The sequence below is a fragment of the Sarcophilus harrisii genome, chromosome 2 (genome assembly GCF_902635505.1).
Source record: "Sarcophilus harrisii chromosome 2, mSarHar1.11, whole genome shotgun sequence".
NCBI classification, from domain to species: domain Eukaryota; kingdom Metazoa; phylum Chordata; class Mammalia; order Dasyuromorphia; family Dasyuridae; genus Sarcophilus; species Sarcophilus harrisii.
Window position 1 is genome coordinate 77,847,721 of NC_045427.1, and position 23,816 is coordinate 77,871,536.

At 31.9% G+C, this 23,816-nt stretch overlaps 1 protein-coding gene across 4 annotated transcripts in view; it reads right to left on the minus strand.

The window, feature by feature from the left end:
* Positions 1-23,816, minus strand: part of MAP4K3 (mitogen-activated protein kinase kinase kinase kinase 3) — a 173,232-nt gene that overhangs the window by 51,304 nt on the left and 98,112 nt on the right. Inside the window, exons 9-17 of one of the 4 annotated variants that reach the window (XM_031950391.1) lie at positions 23,485-23,616; positions 23,188-23,250; positions 23,021-23,102; positions 22,819-22,929; positions 14,533-14,611; positions 10,392-10,450; positions 8,873-8,935; positions 2,902-2,960; positions 622-654 (exon numbers count right to left, since the gene is read on the minus strand). In XM_031950391.1, the coding sequence (XP_031806251.1) occupies positions 622-654; positions 2,902-2,960; positions 8,873-8,935; positions 10,392-10,450; positions 14,533-14,611; positions 22,819-22,929; positions 23,021-23,102; positions 23,188-23,250; positions 23,485-23,616 (681 nt within the window). The remainder of the gene's footprint in view (positions 1-621; positions 655-2,901; positions 2,961-8,872; positions 8,936-10,391; positions 10,451-14,532; positions 14,612-22,818; positions 22,930-23,020; positions 23,103-23,187; positions 23,251-23,484; positions 23,617-23,816) is intronic. The other 3 variants (XM_031950392.1, XM_031950389.1, XM_031950390.1) reach the window with 3 other exon arrangements.

The window sequence follows — 23,816 nt, forward strand, 5'->3', positions numbered from 1 at the left end:
CCCAAGAGTACCAAATTTTGAAATGTATTTCAATCCTAATCCATGTCAAAACCACCATGGTCCTTTCAATCACCCAAGAGCACTTCAGAATAACTGTGTTCCCAATAATAGAAAAGAGTTTTTTAAGATAATTATTAGATTTATTAACACTTTTTTTTCCCTTCTTAAACTTTCTCTAACTTGAGTTCTCCTTCTTTGTCCACCAACCTCTGGTTGGGTTTGGTTCTTAAAATGAAGTTAGCAAGAATAACCTTCCATTAAGTAGCCAGAGGAATTTAATTCTGTCATCCACTTCAGAGATAAAATGCCAAAGATGAGATGCTCGGAAAGAACATCCTCAGAAAAACAGAAACAAAAATAACTACATTGTAGTTCTAATTAGGTACTTCCTGCCTGGTCTACACTAAGTAGTAGTACCCACAAGTGGAAATCTGTCTGCCTGAATACCTATGGAGAGAACAGGAAATACTTTTGAGTTTTAAAACACTGCCCAGTCACAAGAACAAAGCAGACACAAGTAAATACAATAAAGAGGAGTGCTACATCCATGCTCATGTCACATGTATGGAATATGCTTGTACACAAAACATAGCCAAAAGACGCAACTTTTGGCCAACCTACCTTGCCAGTGAATCGTTATATAGAGTACAATTCCTTAAGCAGTGATCCAATTAATCAAAAAATGAAGGTTGTAAAAATTATTAACTTTTTTTTTGCCTAGTCAAAATAAATTACTCTGTAAATAATTTTAATTATCACAATCAGATTGGAAAGTCATTTCTTTTTTAAAGGCAATATACGTCATTTGCTGATATTGCATTTTTTCTGTACTTCTGAAAGTTTTTATTATTTTGTAAGTTATTCATTAAAACAGAAAAATGAACTGAACAATTTTATCAAATTATTTGTCTTCAATTGATATTTATGTTTAGATTTGATCAAAAGGACAATCTCAAGTTTAGACCAAACCCTAAGACAGTTGGATTTTATACATGATACCAAATAGGACTTTTCTGACTTCTAACAAGCTAAAACCAACTTGAAATAATAATTGCATTCTATTTTTATATAATGAAATTTTTGTATATTTGCTAATTTAAGAAATATTTTTACAAAATAATTTTGTTTAAATAAAAGTTAATTAAGTTGGAAGCTATATTAAAGGAATTAAAGTTTATGTTCCAGAGAACTCACGTCTACATGGGGAAGGATGACAAGTTTGGTATAATTAAATGATCTTCAATTAAGGCATGATTTTTAGTTAGAGTCCAAAAAACCCATTAGTATTCAGAAGCTACTTTCCAACTATTTTAAAACACAGAAATAGGAGAAATAATGAATATTAAATATAAGTATTAACTAATTTTTAAAAATTTAAATTATTTTCACTTCTACCACGATCTAAAGATTAATGAAATATGTTGACAACTGAAATCTTAAGTATTTAAATGATCACATTCATGAAATATGAATATTTATAATTTACAAATTATACTAACTAGGAAATTGTAGTTTGTGACATAAAACTTGAACCAGCAATTAAAACAATCAAAGAAAAACATTAAATTGGCTAAAAACACACATATTTGAAAAATATAATATACTTGAAAATATTAACTATTCCTTTTGGAGAAGACCTTTCCAAAGACAGGATGGAATATTTCTTGTTGACTTAGAAAACAATGAATCCAAGCACATACCTGATGTTAATGCATAAGTATAAAAATAAAAAATGCAAATAGAGATTTAAGATTTGAGAAGCACTTCTAGGGCTGATCCTGGGGCCAGACAGTCCAAGTATTGTAATCTCTATTTTACCAAGGAGGAAACACAAGTTCAAAGAGGTTCTTGCCTTGGCATCAATAAGTTTCAGAACTGGAAATCAAACCCAAATCTCTTATTTCTAAGGTCATGTTCTCCTTTCCCACCCTTAAAATAAAGTGTTGCCTTTTGGAAATCAAAGGAGCAATGGTAAAGCAAATGATTATAAAATACTCTTTAAATTATTTCAAGATACCACTAATAGAAGACATTTTAAAGGGGAAATGTTCCAGGACAGAAATAGGAAGGTGTACAAATAAAACACAAATTTGACTAAAAAAAAAAAAAAAAAAAAAAACCCACAAAAAACTTTTGTGGAGTAATTTAAACCTGTTTAAATTTTTTTCTGTTAGATTCTGAAATAGACTATAAACATGTAGAAGAGAAATTATTTTAATAATTTCTGAGGGATGAACCAAATATAATTATAAATTAAAATATGCACATTACCTAAGTAATGAACATAATGAAAATATCAGGAATTAACAGTATCTGTTAAAAGAATGGAGTCGATTAGTTTTTTGAGTCCTCAGTTTCTAGAGTTTAATAAACATTTTTTGATTGATACAGAAAAAAATTTAAGCAACACTTGTTACCCATACTCCTTTATGGTTTGAACTATGGTATAATCTAGAATCTGTCTGAGGCAGTTATTAGGTGAAATATAATTTCACCATCACACTTTTTTCCTGTGGATTATATTTATGCAAGTAATATCCTAATAAAATTCTATTTTTTAGGTTAATTCAAGTTATAATTTTTATTCCATTAGTGAGCTAAAGCATATAACAGCCCAAAGACTGTTCAGGAAAAACTGGAAAAAAGAAGTGTATGTTAGAATGGAGTTTCATATTTTACTTCATAATAGTTAAGAGCTGGAAATTTTCTAAATACTTTTCTTCAAATTCTTCTTGAATTTATCCACCTATATATAAAAATTGTCATTATTATTATTAGCACAATATAAATCAATATTTAAAAATACTCTATTATAGAATATAACTATAACTTTGTTTTGATTATTATAATAAAGATAATTTAAATAACCCTCAATTTTGAGTTAATAAAAACTTTACTTACTTATTTCCACCTAAAAAATAACTGCTTTGGTGTCCTTGTCCATATTCCAGCTGAAGATCCTAATTTTACAAAGTAAAACATTTGGTAAAACGAAAAAGCAACAGCAAAAACCAGGAGTCAATTATGTAATTATACATTATCTCAAAGAATGAAATTACAGATAAAAGAAATTTTTATTGGTTATGTATTTAAAGTTGTATTATTTTCAAAGACATATAGTAAAAGAACTCTAAGAGTGCTAAGATTACATGGACTGCCTGCCATTTAAATAAAATTCCATGTCTAAATCTGATCATTAAAATAATAAAAAATGAAATTGTGTTAAAAACTTCATTTATTAGGCACAATAATGGAGAACAGTTTTGTTTTGGTTTGGTTTGAAAGATAAAACATAAGATGTGCTTTTGTATTACCTTTCTTTAATTTCCCTTGGGTTAAAAAAAAATAGCAAATTAAATAAAGCTGCACCTTTGAAAATTTGAACTTAATACATGCTAGAAGAATTGTACATGTTTAACATATATTATATTACTTACTGTCTAAGGAAGGGGGTGGTGGAATGGAAGGAGAAAAATTTGGAATATGGGGTTTTGCAGGGGGTGAATGATGAAAATTACCTCTGCATGTATTTTGAAAATAAAAAAACTATTATTAAAAAAAAATAAACTTATACAAGAATTAAGCCTATAAAATGTTTAGTTTTTCAGTATTTTATAGAAGCAAACTAATTATTAATGGACAAATCATTACTAATTACAATTGAATACTAAAGACCTTTTCAATTATTCTGAAAACATTCCATAATTTTAAATCATAAGTTATGTTGACATTAACTATAGAACTAAATATATAGTACAGATATCTTATTAATGCTCAAAAGATTTATGCCTGACATTAATGATATTGAAATTATCAGTGTAAGTCACTTTGACTACATCTTTGTGGATTATAGGTTTCGAGCTGTAGAAGAGTAAAAAAAAATCAAACAATTCAAACACAAGCATTTGATCAGAAACTAAAATATGGGTTTTTTATAACAATGGAGGGCATATGAAAAGATGCCTTTTTTCACAGATAAACCTACAGTTCCTCTCTACACTATAGTTCAAAAAGTGTTGTGGCACAGAGCTGAATATTAACCTTTTAATTTCCTCAGGATAATTTGCATTTATAGGTTTTTTTTTTTTTAATGAATTTAGTTCCAATTCAGTATGATATAAACTGTTGTCTAACATTATCTTTCTTGTTCAATAAATTTTGTTATTTTGGCCTAGAAGGATATATAAATACAATTCTCTACCACAAACACTTTTAGTCCATGAAAATAGCTAGAATAATTTATTTTTACATTTCACAGAAGTGAAAAATCTCTATAAAATTTGTTTTCTGAAATGTCAAAAAGCTTTTAGTAAAATTGAAAACAAAAATATTGCTTTAGAACAAAACTTAAATTTATTTCCTTTCCTTTTCTTTTTTAGGAGAAAGAATAAGTGGGTACTCCCCATAATACTGCAATTTATTACCAGAAAGAAAAAAAAGAAAATAAAACATTGCATAGTTGTAAAGTTCATATGAAATTCGAATGAAAAACAAGGCCCATTTTACTTACTCTAATGGTATTTCTTAAAAGGATAAAATCAAAATGTTATCCCAGCACATGCAAACAATTACAAAAATAATATTAATTGCATATTGTATTCAGAATCCTCTTGTTAACTTTTAGCCCTTTATTTTTTGATACATTTATTTACAATTTTACTGTAATTTTCTTTTTTTTTTTTAATTTCATATTAATATTATTATCACAAGAAGCCCTGATGGATACAATTCTAACCCTAGATACTTTTTTTAAAAAATATAGCAGATAATGAAGACCTTCTTACTGAGATAATATGACAAAAACTGCAAAATTCCATAAAGATTTTTATTTCTAGCTCAGCTAGTCATCATAACCCCAAGACTATATTCTTTTCACATTAACAGAAATAAACAAAAACTAAACAGAAACACCATAATTTCTGTTGCATTAGTACCAACTGAGACAATATTTCTAAGAGAGGTGTTAAGATCATCTGATTATGTTAATAATAAAAATTTGATGGCAATGAAAAAAATTTGTCAAAAGGGGTTAGTGACCTTTGAGGAAAAAAAGGAAAAAAGTAGACTTGAAATCACTTAAGCGGGACTTCAATTAATTAATCAGGCAGAATTTAGAATGACTGGAAAGATGCATATGCCAGTGAAGACATTTTTATGTCAGGTCTTTAGATACAGAGAAATATCCAAAATGGGCCAAACATTAAGCAAGCTATAGATGAAATATTCTTATATTAAGAATAACTTACTTAGCTTATCATTTCATTTAGATAGCACTTCACAGACACAATAAAGAAGAAATAAACATGACAGAGATAAGTGAATTGAGGGTACAACAGCTCTTAATGATAATAATACTAATGTTTTTCTTTTCTTTTCTTTTTGTGCTGAGGCATTTGGGATTAAGTGACTTTCCCAAGGTCACACAGCTAGGAAATGTTAAGTATCTGAGGCCAGCTCTGAACTCAAGTCCTCTTGACTTTAGGGCTGGTGCTTTATCCACTGCACCATCTAGCTTTCAAAAAAAAAAAAATTTTTTTTTTTTTTTTTTTTTAAAGATAAAGGACTTGAAACTGCCTATGTAATAAAAAGAACTCTGGGATATTTGTTTGAAATTAAATAAAAAGAAAAACAAACCAACAACTCTGCTACCTTAAAATTCTTGAAGAAAATAACAATTCATTTAAATAATATTAAGGATTTGTAATCTAATTGGTACATATACTTCCTCCACCATGCATGGCACAAAATCTATGCATTAGATGATACCCTACTTGAGTTTCTGTAGCTTAAAAAAAAATCTCGCAACTATCTGGTAGAGTACCTGCTAATGTCATGTGGGCCAGGACCCTATATTGACAAAATTAGCTAGAAGTGGGAATCAGATAATGATTTGCTAACGAATGGCTACTTTTGGCTGCATTAAGAATTAAAATAAATTAACAAACAGGGAGGACATGAAGACATTACTGGGCTAAAATTTACCTAATCTTAGAAAGAAAAGTATTTAAAAAGATCCACTTTAAAGGAACAGAAGGTCAAAACTTAAATGATTTGACAGATAATATCCCAAACTAGGAAGATACATGAAAGAAAAATGAGGTAATAAAAAAAAAAAAAGAATTGGAACAAAAAAGAAAGGTATTTGCAATGGGATAATGGAAACAGAAAGTATGAGTTCTATCAAAGTAGCTATACAATGGTAGAAATCTTCCAGAATGATGTAAAGTCTAAATGCAGTAAGTAAGGTAAAACAGTCTAAAAATATGAAACAAATATTTTTAACAAAGGAGCAAGTAGAAGGTGTAGTAGATACAGCATTGGTCCTTAAGTAATTAGGACCCGAGTTTAAATCCAAAACTCAGATCCTTCACACATACTAGCTGTGTGACCCTGCAAAAGTCACTTAACCCCAATTCACTCTCTCCCTTTCCCCCAAAAATACCTTAGCAAAAAATAGTTCAATATGAGAGGAAAACAGTAGGAAGGCTAAGCAATGTTTTGCTATAATATTTGAAAAAATTGTAGTTTGAATAAAGATTTTCTCAAGATAATCAAAGAAAAGATAAACATTCAATTTGACAAAAAAAAAAAAACAAACAAGTAAAGATTTATTTATTATAGGAAACAATTAGGTAAAAAAACAACTTGAATCACAGACTGCTAAAAATGAACCTACCTACAGGTTGAATTAAGTGAAAAACTGAATTTTTAACAATGTTAGAAAACTCTGTGAAGCAAAAGATGAACTAATCAAATTTTTAACCATTAGAGTGTGGAGAGCATTTCCTATTTCTACCTTTAAAAATGAAATTTGGGGGCAGCTAGGTGGCACAGTGGATAGAGCACCAGCCCTGAAGTCAGGAGTACCTAAGTTCAAATCTGGCCTCAGACACTTAATTAACACTTCCTAGCTGTGTGACCCTAGGCAAGTCGCTTAACCTCAATTGTCTCAGCAAAAATAACAACAAAAAAAAAAGAAATCTAGCAGGTTAAATGTTTCATAAAATAAAAAAAATTTAGAACATTCCTTGAAATTTCAAAGTTAGTGTTTTCTTAATAAGTAGGCAGGAAAGATTGATTATCTTATGTTAATTTTATAACAACATGCCCCAAATAATAGTACAATTAAATTTGGCATTCTTGATGATTTAAGAGAATAAGCTGTCCTGTATGAGGTCTTTTATGTGGAAGTCATTCAATGCTGACTAATTATATATTATCATACTAGGTAAACATCAAAAAAACTTGGGACAAGATATGGTGACTTTTCAATTTAAATATGGATAAAAGCACTCTGCAAGGTGCTTTCTTCATTTTTGAGAATAACGTGAAGTATAAATACTACCTGTTGTTTAAAAATCTGATAGAATTCTAAAAAATTCTAAATACTTAAAGAACTCTGGCTTTTTCTTTAATAGTTCCTTTAGAGCTTTAACTATTACCTTTTCTGAGACTGAGTCATTTAACCTCTCTATCTGATCTTTTGACAGTTTTGGTATCTTATAATTTTAAAGATAATCCTCTACCTCTTTTGTATTCTCAGTTATATTAGCATATAAATTAGCACAAATAATACACTTATCAAGATAACTACAACAATGTAAATGGAAAATAAATAACTTCACATTAAAAAACATTGGAAGTAATATAACAAAATTATAAAGATAAAGTAGGAAAAGTATAGACGATACTTCTAATAAACCCCTTCATGGAGGTGGAAGATCCACAAGTATACACATTAAACATGTTTTCATGTTCTTTCTTTTCATAAATGATTGTGTCTTGATTAGTTATGCTCTTTTTTTAAAAAAACAAATAAACAGCTAAACTTTCCACAGTTTCCTAAACCTCAAAACAATGAGTAAAGATTAGATAATCTTTACTATGCCGACCACTGTGAAATTCTATGAAATCACTAAAATTAGATATTTGAATCAAGTTTTAAGTGTTTCAAGATGTTACCCCTGCTTTTCTGGCCCACCCTCACTTTCCTTTCTGAATTCTCTACTGCTGGCTGTCTGTGTAACACAGTGTGGTACTTGACTCTTGTCTTGTGCTATATTCATATATATTTAAATCCTATTTCCCCCTACAGGACTCTGAATTCCTTACAATATCTAGCACAGTCAAAGCATATACAAAGTACTTGATAGATTCTTGTTAAATTGAACTGAATTAATAAAAACTTTATTTTAGGTCCAAAAGACAGAAACATATAAGATACCAAAATGGGATCTTGAAATGAGACACTTTTTTTTTTTTTTAAAAACAGAAAGGTCAAGGATAGAGAGAGGCGGCCTTACACTTAATATGATGCCACCATATTTGTTACATTTGATTTTAATGTTTCCTTTAAATATTCATATGCTCTTACTACCAATGGCTTCAATGATAAAAACAGTAGGATAATACAGTGTGGGCCTAAGAAAACTGAGCGTGATCCAATAATTCTTTAAAAAAAATTAACCAGAATTTAATCAAATTAACCAAAAAAACCAAAATTAATTTCTAATATATACATATATTATTCTTTAAACTACATGAAAAATGTTCTGTATTAAAACAAAGAAGAGATATCCAAAAGGAATATATATGACTTCCCATATTAACTTTTGATTCTGATTACAAATGATAAATATTAGGGTAAATACTGAGTCTTTTCATAAAAACAGTAACAAGTTATCCACAGAAAAAATTATTTCTGGTTAAACAAAAATTTTTTGCCTTTAATATATGGTAGTTTGCTAATGCTAAATAAAATAAACTAATGAAAATAATGAACATGGTACAACTGGACAAAATGTAAGTGCTTTGTAAAGAAAATATAAGACAAAACCAACTCTGACAAAGAAAATCAGAAGATGAGAAATACCAGATTAGATCTTGCAGTGTAGTATATTTCTTCTGAACTGTCCAAAAAATCGTCACTGTCGGGCTGTTTAGCAGACAGAGACCAAGAAACCCAGGTTATTTACACTTAGAACAAAAGCCACAAATACACAAAGGGAAATTTTCACAAGTTGGATAAGTCCTGCCAACATAATTTTGTTAAGGCAAATGCAAAGTTATATTAAAAAGCTTAAGAAAAAGCATCTACAATAAACTTTGCATGATAATATTAAATTTTAGTTTAGGGTTTGAATACATATAATGACAAGGGTAGGTAGGGAAAAGCAAAATGAACAAAGCTGCCTTAACAAAATACAATTAGCATTTGTCAATTTCATTTCAATTTTCTCAGTACCTCCCACCTCTACTTATTCTTCCCATGTATCATAAAATAATTTTCCTTTAATCTTCCCTTCCTATGGATTCCCAAATCAGATAATTTCCATGAGAAAACTAACAATTCCTTCCATTGGCTGAAAAAAACTGACCAAGTAGGTTTAATTATTAATAAGAGATTTGCCCCCTTGGTCTTTATGATTCCTTAAATTAATTAGATTTAATTTATATTTAAGATAAATTTTAAAGCTGGACATACAAAAGCTTTACTGGAAGTTTTTAAAGGAATTATAATATTTAAAAGGTAAAGTTTTAACACCTCCCTCCCCCTCTTGGGGATTTTAGTCCCCAAGAGACTAAAATCATCTGAATTATTTTAAGCAATTTCCCTATCAAGAATGTATCTAGTATTACTAAATACTTTAAGAAAGGCAGATTTTTTTTGATCAACAGGACCTCTGATTTCATAAGTATAGGAAATTATTGTTAAAAAAATTCTTCAAAAATCAGCAACTGGCCTGCCATTAAGACTTGTAATTTAAAAACTAAGTGGAGGCCCTAAAGTGACTAGCACATGGTCACAAAGCCAGTACATCAGAGTAAAGATGAGAAAAATCAGTCATTAAATTTGTGTTAAGAACAGTTAAGTTTAGTACTCTGATCATATACTGTACTTTATTAAAGTTTATAAAGTGACCTATGAACTTGAAGACAGATTATTTAATTTAAAAATGTGCTCTTTACTGGGACAACATTCTAATTTAAACCCTTGATAAGTTAGAAAAATATACCTTAATGTACACACGCAAAAAAAATCCAGACACAAAAAATTGAAACATATAAATAGGAAAAAAAAATAAAAGGGTCAAATTAAAAAAAAGTTTAAACAAAGAATATTGAAATTACCATTAAAGTTATTCCACTAGTTTATTAGTGATGTATGAGTCCAGATGACCTATAATTGATAATCAATCTCATTAACAGATTTGACAATTTTCAAAACTGCTTACCTTACACTTCCCAAATGCTTTAAAAAATATTATCAACACTTTTCTCCCTTGCTGAATAGTACTGATGTCACAAAGGTTAAATAAACAAATATATATATATATATATATATATATATATATTTCTCAGAGCTAAGAATAACAGCTTATATTACTTACCAGCTCATGATGTGGCTCTGTCTCCTTCCTTAAGGGTGGATCAAATTTTACTTGACCAACTATCAAAAGAAGAAACAAAAAAACTTGCTAAAAAAAATCTTATGAGCAATTGGATGGACTTATTAGCTGTGTAACCCCAGAAAAAGTCACTTAAGACCTCCCTCCCCCCCCAAAAGGACAGCTATACTTTTATTACTCAGTGATAAAAGATGCTACATACATTTCTGATAATGTCCTACTAGCCTAATGTTAATAAAAAACAAAATTTTCTTACAAACGAAGAAAACTTAACTGCCATTTCTGTAGATCTTACAAATTTCCTTTGCAGAACTGACAATTTTTTAAAATAATAAATAACTACAGGACTCTTTAAAGCCAGAATATCACTTGCAGCTTCATCATAGCTGTTTCTCACTACTAGCAATCCAGGCAACATAATCACCCAATACATCTTAATTTTGGCTTTAGATAGGACAAAGCACAATCGAGCAGAGTTCAACTATTCAATTCATCCAACATTTAAATGACTAAATCTTGAGTATAAGGCATTGTGTTAGCACAGGAAATGCAAAGACAGTCACAAAAATAATCATGGGCCCTTAAGGAGTTTACATTCCACCAATGATATACAATACATATGGAGAGTACATCTAGTACAAACAAAGTAAGTTCAAGAGGGATTGTGTATCCTGAAAGAATATCAGTTCTGGAGTTTGAGGACATGGGTTCAAATCTCAATTTCAATTCTCAGGACAGAAGTAGTAAAGTTCAGCCATGTAAGCTCATATTTGACCACGTTATCCCTACTGAAAAAACTCCCATGGCTCCTTGGAGCTTCCTAGAGCAAATATACAGTGTTCCCATCACACCTAACTCTCCCCCCTCCCCCCTCCAGTCTTTTTACACCTTACTCCTTGACACACATACTCTTTGACATAGTGACTCCTGGCTATTCCATAAATAAGACACTTGATTCTCCACATTTTCTCTGGCTGTCTGCTAGGCCTGGTATGCTCTCCATCCTTACTTCTGCTTAATAATTTCTTTTTTAAGTCCGAACTAAAATCTCACTTTTTACCAGAAACCTCCAATCCCTCTTTAATTCAAAGCATTTTGAATCTTTAAAGTACTTCCTTTTTATCTTGCTATATAAAGCAAGTTGCTACATATGTTTACTTTCATGTCCTTTGAGTAAGCTCCCTCCCCCTTTTGCCTTATTGTGTATTCTCAGTACTCAGCAGTGTCTGGTATAAATTCTGGCACCCAGTAGGCACGTAAAGTTTGATTGAGTGACCTTAGACCCATCACTTAACCTACCAGGTCCTCAGATAACTCATCTGTAAAATGAGGTTAGACTAGATAGGCTTTCAGTCCCTTCCAGCTCTAAATCTATGATGCAGAGATGATGATCCACCAAGTGAAGACAAGTGTGGGGATCAAGAAAGGCTTTCCATAGTAGTAGCATCTTGGCTGTATTTCAATTCTAGAAGATAAAGGGTAAAAAAGGAGTTATATTCTAGACAAGGAGAATGACCTGGGCAAAGACCTAGAGAAACAAAGCGGGCCAGTGACAGATTGCACGCTTTGCCTGCTGTCTACTGCATGGATGCATCAGAGGTAGACTAGACTCCTGGTCTTCTGGAATGCACTGTGGCCCTCTGTCTACTACCTTGCACCATCTCTCATTCTGTAGCCATACCAGTATTAGAGGGCAGGGACTGTCTTTTACTTATTTGTAAGTATAAGATTTACAAGATCTACAAATTATTAGATAGTGGGGTGAGGGAGAGTCAGGAAGTGAGGTTATAATACCAAGTTATGAATCTGGGAGGCTAGGTGGTACTCTCAATAGAAATGGGAAAGTTTAGTGGAGATAGGTTTGGAGAAAAAGATGAATTGTTTATACTGAATCTGAGATATTGACAGGATACTAAATTTGAAGTGTCAGATTTTCAGTTGTCAATGTAAAATGGAACCCAGAAAAAACAATGGAGAAATAGTGAAAAGACATATTTAAATCTATAAATCTATGAGTCATGTATGTAGAGATGATAGTTAAATTCATGGGAACTGATGAAGTCACCAAGAAAAATAATGTTGCAAGAAACAAATGAGAAATAATACTTGTCAAGCATTTATAAACCTTGGAAAACTGTTTAGAAAACAAAGAGATGGTGGTACTATTAATATGATTAGGGAAGTCAAGAAGAAAAGAAGATTTTGAGGAAAAGAAAACTTCAGTTATGAACACATTGCATATAAGATGCTGGTTTGACATCCAGATGGAGAAATTTCTCTTAAGTAATGTAATTTGTTTTTAAAGGAGTGTTTTTTAACACTCCTTTAAAATATTCAAGACAAAGTTTAACAGAAGTGGGGACATAACATAAGAATCAAGATAAAATTAAATAAACACTTTATTACAACCATATTGTTTTCAAGGTAGAAAATAGATACTGGGTATTTGGGAGAGAAAAAAAGTCTTTCATATTCTCTAATACATTCATTAGGGATTTTTTGTAGGTAGAGATAATCTGGCTACCAATACAAATAAACTATGCTCCTGTAATTAAGTATTTGTTCAGAGATGCTGTTACCAAAAAACTCATCACCATACAGCCAACTAGATAATGGGTTTTCTGATCTTGTTTGAATCTAGGATGTTTTTTTTTTCCCCCCTGAGGCAATTGGGGTTAAGGACTTGCCCAGGGTCACACGGCTAGGAAGTGTTCAGTGTCTGAGGCTGGATTTGAACTCAGGTCCTCCTGACAGAGCTGGTACTCTATTGATTGGGCCATCTAGCTGCCTCAATGATTGATTATTTTAAGACATTCATTTCTCCTTTTATACTACTTCACTTGGTAATTTCATCACCTCTCATAGATTTAGTTACATTTCTTTGCTGATGAATCTCGAATCTATCTATCCTTCTCTAAGTTCTTTACTGATTTCCCATATCCAACTGCCTTTTAGACATCTTAAACCAAACATGTCCAAACCCAAACTCATTCTTTTTCACCTAAACTGTACTTCCCCCATCATCTCTTACTTTATTATTATTTAAAAGGCAACAGCATTTTCTTAGGCTTCAGGCTTGAAACTTAGATGTTATCCCCAACTATTCACAAATTCTCATCTAATCCATATCTAATCTGTTGATTTTATCTTTGCAACATATCTCAATTATGTTTCCTTCTCTCCTCGGCCATTCTGGAACAGATTCTTGTCATCTCATGCCTGGATTACTGCAATACCTACTAGTGCTAGTGGGCTGCCTGCCTCAAATCTTTCTCCACTCCAATTCAACCTCCATTCAGTCACCCATGTGATTTTCCTAAAGTGCAGGCCCAAACTTGCCAATGAACTTTAGTGGCTGTTTTCTATCACTTGCAAGATAAATCCTCTGTATGACATTCAAAAGTCTTTTATAAACTAGCTTCCTTCTTCTTTTCCAGTTCACTTATATTTTATTCCAATAAATCCTCTTCTCTCCAGTGGCAATAGTTCCCCTGCCATTTCACCAGTAAGACACTTAAGAAATAAGTCTTGAAAATAGATTAGATACAGAGGCAGTAGTAAGGGAACTTCATACAAATGAAAGGTACAATAGAAACAACAATTATTACTCCTATACTGTTGTTTTAAAAGCTATCACATCAAGAAATGATTTCAAGTAGTGATATAGATTGTTAATAGTGGTAAATGCTACCACATGCTCTAGTAAAAAAGGCTTTTTATCCCCCAGTCCCTCAGCCCAAAACAGCAAAACACAACACTCAGGAAGGCTGTAATAAAGTAATACATTTTTAATAAATCAGTTAGGATGTAAACTCCTTGAGCCTAATAACTATCAATGACTTTTATCTTTGTATCCTGGATGCCTTGTTTATAATTACTGCTTAACATCTGTTGAAATCAAGTAAATGAACTCAAATATCAGCATTTTGAAAATGTTGAATTCTCAGAGCGAGGAAAAAAATCATATAAAAGTAGTATTTTTTCTTTCCAAATTCATAGTAAACAAGCTTGGAGAAGAAAAATAAAAACAAATAGAGAAAAACATAAAAACAAGTGCCAGTCTAACTTTCAATACTTGAAAATTTTCTTTCCTGTGTTATACTATTGTGTTATAAATGCTTACAGTTTATCTCAGAGCGTGTCTTTTCTTCTCTCACATTTCTACTTGTTGAATGTATTCTGTGAGGCACAACAACCAGAGGCTAGGAAAGAGGAAAAAAAATGAACAAAAACAGAGCTTTTGATAACAAGCAATACAGACTAGTCTATACATTTCCCTAAATTTGGAATAATTCTTAATTTTAAGTGAAAATACAGATGACATAACAATTTAATAAATGTTTAAAATACATAACCCATAAATTTATGTAATAGGAAACACAAAAATCACAATTCGTAATACTTAGATGGCTTAAACCATCATTTGCTTTAAATAGAAAGTGATATTTTTTCAAGTTGTTTAAAATCAATATTAAAATAAATACGATAGTATATTTTGCACACATATGCCCATTTGTTACATATGTATATATATACACACATATTTATAACAACTTTAAGAAATTAAATACTTCCTACAAAAAAGATAAAAAATTAACTATTCATTTAGGATCTCCTAGTGTTGAATCCAAGAAGATAATCAGGAAGTACAATGGGAATGTTATATAATAGATAATAATTTGTGCCATTTATATATAAGAATTTACAAAGAACTTTATATCATTTCATTTTATCTTTAAGGTAACCTTATAAGACTGGTAGTATCTATTTTAAAGATATAGAAATTCAAGATCCAAGGAAGTAAAAGTAACAATGTTGATAAATACTTACACTACATTTGAACTCAGGTTTTCTGATTTTGAAGCCAGCAAAGGTAATTAAACATTTTAAATAGTTTATTGCCATTCATTCTCTCCTATAAGCATGTTTGACCATATCAGTTTTCAAGGATTATAACAATCCCCTACTTAAGAATGTTCAATGGTTCCCCGATGCTTAAGAGATTAAATAGCAATCTTCCCAAACTTGTTCCTATCTATTTTTTCTTCCCTCCTATAGCTAGAATTCAATTTCACATTCCCTTTCTTCCTATATATTTCAGTTAAAATTCTGACTACTTGGCACTATAATGAAGGTGGTAATGTAAATACAAGGAGAGGAGATAGGCTTTGTACTCAAGGACTTTACGTCCTACTCATTGGATACAACACACTCCTCTACAAAGCTTCCTTTAGCACCTTGCCTTGGTTCAGATCCCTTATTGACTTTTCTTTGTATTTATGCTATTTCAGTCAAAAGCAAAAAACGTTTGTTAAGGGTCTGAGTGTTGGGCACTACAGTGAAGGTGGCCATACAAATACAATATACTCACTGATAAGCAAAGGTGCATATGAAATGAATAATTTTTTGGTGGGGCTAAACTAACAACAAAAGAAATCAATAAAAGCTTCTTGAAGGAAGTGGCACTTGAACTATGCTTTTAAAAGTTGGAAGTGATCCTATGATCCCATGAAATTCAGAAAGAACTGACAACTGCTCAAGTTCAACATCTTGTTCTCAATGACTAAATAATAAAAGGGACTAATTTACCAAAGAAGATATAAAATTTGCAATTTATTAACTGGGAAAAAATAGTTTAATTTCAATAAATATCAAAAATACGAAATTTCAAGCAACTCAAATAGCACATCCCAATCATCAAACAAAAATGACAGTGGCCTCCCCTTTAAAAAAAAAAAAAAAATCTACATCCTTGGGCTGTTGTAAAGATCAAACAAGAAAATAACTGTAAAGAGTTCTGTACAGTGTCTGACATATATAATATTACTGTTAAACTGCCAAAGGAATAACTGTTATAGAATTACGTAAGATAACAATGAAATTCAAACAGTGAAAAGGGGTCAAGAATATGACAGGAAAATGTTGGGACTAAAGTCAATTTAATTACTAAAATGATCTGGATCTAGTTAATGAAAAGTAGATCAGTGAAACAGATTAGAAAAGAAGCTTATTTATTCTGAAGTCTAGTGTATGCTTAAAAACATAAGTAAACTATTTTGGAAAGAATTCTTTATTCAAACAGTTTGAAAAAACTTAATGGATTTAGACAGTATTTTATACTTTATGTGCTATAACTTATAAATGTATACATAAGAAAATAAAGGGGGATTGGGGCAACTAGGTGGCACAATGGATAAAGCACCAGCCCTGAAGTCAAAAGGACCCAAATTCAAATCTGCCCTCAGACATTTAACACTTCCTAGCTGTGTGACCCTGGACAAGTCATTTAGCACCAATTGCCTTAGCAAAAAAGAAAATAAAGGGGGATGGAAGGTTACATTCATTGTACATGACTACAGATGAAGAAGCATTTGTAATCAGCTATAGGATGGAGATTAATCTAAAAGACAAGATAGAATTTCAATTATTTTATATAGTTTATTAAATTTTATAAAATATATTAACTTGATAGAATCTATTACTTAAGAGAATTTTATAGTTATGTTTTTGCATAAATAAAATTAATGGACCTAGAATAAAGTCATAAGAAAATCTTTTTTTCCTATATAGAATAGTTATCTCTAATAATAGTGTCCAAAATCAAAATAATCAGAAAAATACATATCAACACAATCAAAATAGCAAAGATGATAAAAGAATAAAAAATTAAATATTGGTGAGTCTATAGGAAAACAGTCAAGCCAATTTACTCTTCTAACTGAGCTATCCAACCATTATAAAACACAATGATATAGATTCAAAACTCATTGGATAGCCAGACTCAAAGAAAATTTCTAATGTTCAATGTCAATAAAACATAAAGTTTCCAATGGAATATTCTAGAGATATGTGCTCGGTCCTTTGCTGTTTAACATTTTTATCAAGGTCTTAGATAAAGAAATAGATGATATGCCCACCAAATTTGCAGATGACAACAAGTTGAGGGGTAAAGGAGTGGTGGAGAAAGCTTACTCAGTGGCAGAATCAGCATCCCAAGGAATGACGGGTTAGAGCACTGAGATGAATTCATTAAGATGATATTTAATAGGGAAAAAAATCAATTTCAAAAGTGTATGACAAGGAAAGCACTGATAGCTGGTGGTTGTTCTGAAAAAGGACTTTATTATAAGAGCTGTATAATCTACAGAACTATAACAGTCCTCCTATAAGCTGCACTTGTCATATTCCACTTGATAGTTTGCGTTTTTGTCTGGGTGACATGGTCTAAAGACTAAACAAACGAGCTGGAGGGTATCCAGGAGGTTCACCAGGATGGTGAAGGGACTTGAGTTCATGTCATATAAAGAAAGTTAAAGAAATTGGGATTAGGCTGGAGGAGAGTCTAGGGGAAGGAGGAAGCAATCGTAATTCTCTTCAGGTATCTGAAGGGTTGTCATGTGGAAGAGAGATTAGACATATCATTAGACTTCAGAGGGTGGAACCAGAAGCAATGGGTACAAGGTGCAAAAAGTCCAATTCTAGCTCAATTTCATACAAAACTCTCAATTAGAATGCTTCCAAGTAGAATGGGATGTTTGGGAAAGGGAGTGAATTTCCTCTACTTGAAGGTTTTTAAGCAGAGACTAGATGACTATGTTATCATTCATATAATCATTGTGGTACACAGATTAAATAGATGCGATGATTCAGTAGTATATGCCAATTGCTATTCCAGGTGCTGAAGACAAAAGATAAAAAATGCAACAGTTCTGGCCTCAAGGAGCTAGCTTATATTTCAATGGCGGAGACAACATGTCTATATAAAAATGTATAAAATATAATTTAGTGAGGGTGGGCAGGGAAGGGAAAATAACAGGGAAGTGGAACAACATTTTTTCCACATTTGCACGAAAAAAAAAAAAAATTTAAATTTGAGATGAAAAAGTTACTGTTCTCTATAACCAGAGTGCAAGTACAAGGAAGAGATTGGAGATGGAATGAAGAACAGATAGAAAGTTTTTCTGACTGGACCACAGAGCAAGGGAGGAGAAAGAACAAAATAGAATGGGTTGGAAAGGGAAGGTTTCAGTTTAAGATTTGAAGCGTTTTTTACAAGTTAAACCGAAAAGATAACACTCAATCAGAGAAATAATAGATAACCACTGGGATTTACCAAATATGTGAGTGAAATGGTCAGGCCTCCACTTGAGTAAAAATACTCTGGCAACTGTGTGAATAAAAGAATGTCAGATGAAAAGGTTTGAGACCAATTATATCATTATTTCAATAGCTGAAGTAAGAAATAAAGCTTGAATTTGGGTGGTAGACATAGATACAAGAGAAAAGAGACTCAAAAGCTACTGTGGATCTCTATGGAGGGATGAGGAAGAGAGAAATTGATGGAGAGTGGAATTTCCTTCTTCTGCATAATGCCCAGGTTTCCAAGAAAAAAGTAGTGAAATGGAACCTCTCATCTGAGGTTGGAGTTTCTATCTCCTGCTACTATTATGTCCTACCAGATCTCCAGCCTCCTTTGAGAAGAGGAATAGTATTTCCCCCCAGTGATTAACATTCACACATGGTCTGTCATACGCTACACATTTGACATTTTAAATATCTCTACATCATCATCCAAACACAACAGATTGCCCTTTCTGTTATATTCACTGTGCAGCTCTCTTTGTCTACTGACTCTTTCCTTACTACCTAAAAACATGTTCATGTCTCTTCCATCCCCCATCCTCCAAAAACACCACTACCACTACCAGCACTCCCCTTCATTTGATCATTCCCTCCTGGGCAACTATCATGCTATATCTCTTCTGTCTCTTGTGGCCAAACTTTTTGAAAATATAGTCTAAAATAGGTTTTCCCACTTCCTTTCTTCTCACTCTCTTAAGTCCCTACATTCTAGTATAAGACTTTACCATTCCACAAAAATTGCTCTTTCCAAAATTAGCAATGATCTGATTCCCAAATCCAATAACCTTTTCTCAATTTTTTGACCTCTCTATAGCTCTATATCAACAATGTCTGAGCTTATAATTACTCTTTTCTCTCTCCGTTTCAAGACACCACTTTCTCCTGGTTCGCCTACTTATCAAACGTGCTCCTTCTCAATCCTCTTTGATGGATCTTCAACTATCATATAATCATATGTAATTCTATAAAGTCTTTTCAGGATCCTTTTCTCTTCTTGTATGCCATTTCACTTTCTAAAGTCATTAGAGCTCCAATGTATTTAATTATCATCTCTATGCTGATACTTTTTAAAATCTACCCATTCTATCCCAATTTCTCTGCTAACTTCCAGTCTTGTACTTCTAATTCTCTGTCACACATTTCAAATTAAATGTAATGTAGATATTTTAAGCTCAACATATCCAAAACTGAACTCATTACCTTTCCTACCCAAACAGTTCTTTCCTCCTAACTTTGTTATTGTAAAGAGGCATATCATCCTCCAAGACCTCAGGCTTGAAACTTAAATGTTATTTTTGACTAAACTTCCTTCCCCATATTCATTATGTTGCCTATTAATTTTTCCCAAATACAATCTTTCCCTTGATACTGGCCACTCTAAGTGCATACCCTCATCACTTCATACTTGGATTCTTGCAATAATAGCTTGCTGGTGGATCTACCCGCCTCAACTCTCTCCCAAAATAATCCATTCTCCACTCAAACTACCAAAGTAATATTTCCAAAGTGCAGATCTGACCATGTCACCTCCCTTTATTCCATAAATCCCAGTGGCTCCCCAGAACCTCAATTACAAAATCCTATTTGGTGTTGAAAGTCTTTAATAATTTAATTCCTCTCCTACCTCCAATACCTTTCAATTCTTCTTATAGTTCTTTTGTTATCGGTCTTTAACAACTAAGGCATCCCACTTTTTTTCTAACTATTTCTAATGATTAGGGTGCTCTTTCTCTTCATTTCTGCTTACTGAAATCCCAACTAAAATCTCACCTTCTTCAGGAAATCATTCCAGTTATAATTTCCTTTCTCTAGCCTGTATATAACTTGTTTGTACAAATGTATATGGTTGTTTTCTTCTCCCTTAGCTCATGAGCTCATTAAGGGCAGGTTATTTTTTGTATCCTCCATGCTTAACAGAGTGGTTGAGGGGAATAAGAGGAGAATAAGCATTTATATCAAGTGCTAGGCACTGTGCTAATTAAAATTTTACAAATATATCATTTGATCCCCATGACAATTCTGAGAACTGTTATCTACATTTTATAGTTGAGGAAATTAAGACAAGCAAAGGTTGAATGACTTGCCTATATACACCCAGCTAGTATTTGTGGCCAAATCTGAATCTTGAGTATTTCTGACTTTAGGTCACCTAGCTATATAAAGGCCTGTATGTAAGTAGCTCACTGGTATAATTAGCTTAATTAGCTGCCCCATTGTGAAAATGACAAGATACAGCAAATGATTGAATTTGTTAAGTGAAAATAAATGTGAAGTTGAATAAAAAACCAAGATTGTGAACATGGATGACTAGAATGCTCTTAACCCAATTAGTTAGGTTTATAAAGAGGTGAGGTATGGATTGTATGTCAATACAATATACAATCTATGTCAATAGATTCTAATAATTGTATACCTAAGTTCATCCATTGCAAATCCACTGTCAAAACAAGGAGAACAAGAGGGCCCCTTGGTCAGAAATTTGCTTGTAAAATCTTACATTAGACAGAATATAAGTCTAAACAGAAATACTTAACAATATAAACAGTTTGAATGAGACCTAGCACTCTATCCTCTCTACTATCTAGCTGCTCAAGCTTTGATAGAGAAAACTATTTTTCTTTAGGCACATTTCAGTTCTTACATGCATTATCTTGTAGCTATCATACAATCTATAGTTGTAAACTTCTAGAATGATAAGAGGATAAAATAATTCTATCCTAACTAAGGAAGTTTAAATATATTTTTTCCTCAATAGAAATTTGCCAAATTCAATTTACTTCTCTCCTTTGTTTAAAAAAAAAAAAACACAGATCTTAAAATAATTAATTTTAAGAGAAGAAGAGAAGAGCCAAGTAGTAAAAATGAAAGTTACACTGAAGAATAACAGATAACCATGGAAAAGTCTCAAAAACCACAGTTTTTCTCTCACTATGATTATCTCGAGGAAACCCCATATTTGAGGCTATCTTAGGAAGATCACTTGAAGGAATTTTGAAGGGGTACCTGGTCCAGATACCTCCTTTTATTTGTCTGAAGACTGAGGCTCAGAGAGGCTCACTGACTTGCCCGAAGTCACACTGGTGGTGAGCATCCAAGTTAGGATTGGATCCCACATCTTTTGACCAAAGAGTTTTCCCCACTAGACTCCATTGTCCATACAAGGAATAACATAGCTCATCTGCACATAGAAAACACTCTGGAGAACTGGGGAGAGTACTACAGTGACTCTTGCTGTGGTTTGCACTATCAAAAACTGAGACCATCTAGCATGGTCTATGAAGCCACTGGCTTCCGTTAGTTATTGTTGATTAAAAGTAGATACCTGCTTTATGTATCTATCAACTGCATCAACTACTATAGCTAACAATTACTCTGACCCGGGTCATGATAGGGAATAGGCAATTATTTTCAGTGTCACTGTTACTAGGAGCGTTGGCTGTGAGATTTTCTCTAAGCACTGAACTTATTCTCTAACACATGGACATTACACATTCTGCATAAGCCCAGTGAGGATCTTGTGGAGTTCTTTCATCCTGAACAATGAATTTCAGCTACTGCTCCTCCTGCCCAAAAGAATGACACTTCCCAAGTGTTTTAAGAAGTAGACTAGAAATGGGAGAATGAGACTTTTTTTGCAAAAGAAAAGTATAAAGTCTATTTCCAAGTCTGGCAGGAACACAGGTTATTTGGCTCTTTTTAAAAAAGAGGATTCCTAATTTGGTTTCTTCATTTAAATCATTGCTTTATCAAAAAATAATGATTTTACTGGATCATCATGGTCTTCTAAGGGAATGGTAGTGTTATACAAGTCTGTCTTATTTATAGCTAAGGTAACCCGAGATTCAATACAGTTAGGAGACTTGTCCAAAGAAAGTAATAGGTAGAAAGGACAGGATTTCAATCAGGGAATCTGAGTCTAAAAACAGTACTTTTTTTCTTTTAACCTTTTCTGCAGTGACTTTCAGTAAACTTCTCCCTAGAGAAGCAATACTGATGGGTTATCTAGTATTCTCTAAGAGTAATTTATTTAGACTAAATCCTACAACTGATAATCTTTTTATTTTTTTTTTATTCACTGTTTTATTTATTGATTACTTCAGCCTAATTTTGAATAAGCATTTAAAGTATTACCTACATACTATATATGCAAAAAATTGTTTTAAATATCAGTAATTTTTAATGGAGGAAGAAATACGTATCTTCTTTTATGGGAGGAAATGGGTGGAAAGACAGAATGAACACTGAGTGGGGAGTAAAACAATCTTACCTCAGGATCATCATCATCAAAGTCATGGTAAGTGGTATGATCTGGATTATTAACTTTGTCCAAAAGTTCAATAGCCAATGATCGGGTTAAAGGCTGTGTTACAAAGGGGTGCTATGGGATAAAAGGAAATAGGATAAAATATTAAAAACGTAAATGGGTGATGTTTTTACCTAAAGATATAAATATTCAGAAAAGAAAATACCTGCAGTAACTTTTCAGCTGTTGGCCTTTTTTTTGGATTTTTGGTAAGTGCCATTTTCACAAAATGATGAAAACTATTTGACCTAATAAATGAAACAATATTATGAGCATTTATAGTTAAAAACTGACAAAAGTAGACATTTAAGTGACTATCAAGAAAATGCTTACCATTTCATTTTGTCCTTTAGCTTCGGTGGCTGAAAGTTGCTTTTTGTCATCAAGAACAATGCTCTAAAAAAAAAAAATCACTAATAAATTAATTAGCCAATAATTTAAATTATTTTTAATATATTTCATATTGTTATATGAATTGGCTATGAAAATTGCAGTTTAATTATTTACAATTTGGGAAAACCAAGTTACAGAAATAATCTGTGAATTATAAATACTTTTGCAAAATTCTCATTTAAAAGTAATGAAGGAAGGAAGAGAGGGGGTAGAGAGAGAAGGAAGAAGATGATTAACCTCATTGGATGCAAATCAAACATGGGAGGCTGGAGTTCTGCAAGCTCTATTGCAGTTATTCCCACTGCCCACAGGTCACATAGCTGGTTGTATCCACCTTTTCTTTCCACTGCAGCTACTTCAGGAGCCATCCTGAGGAACAATAAATGTTTACATCATATTTTCTTCCCCAGATTAAAAAAAAATACTTAAGATCTTTTAGAAATATTTTTTTCTCTTTAAATTTGATATACTTTGTTTTACAGATCTAATTTCTATATTCAATCAATTTACATGATGCCCAAATCATGATTTTATTAGGTCAGCTAAAAGAAAAATTTATTTATTCTAGC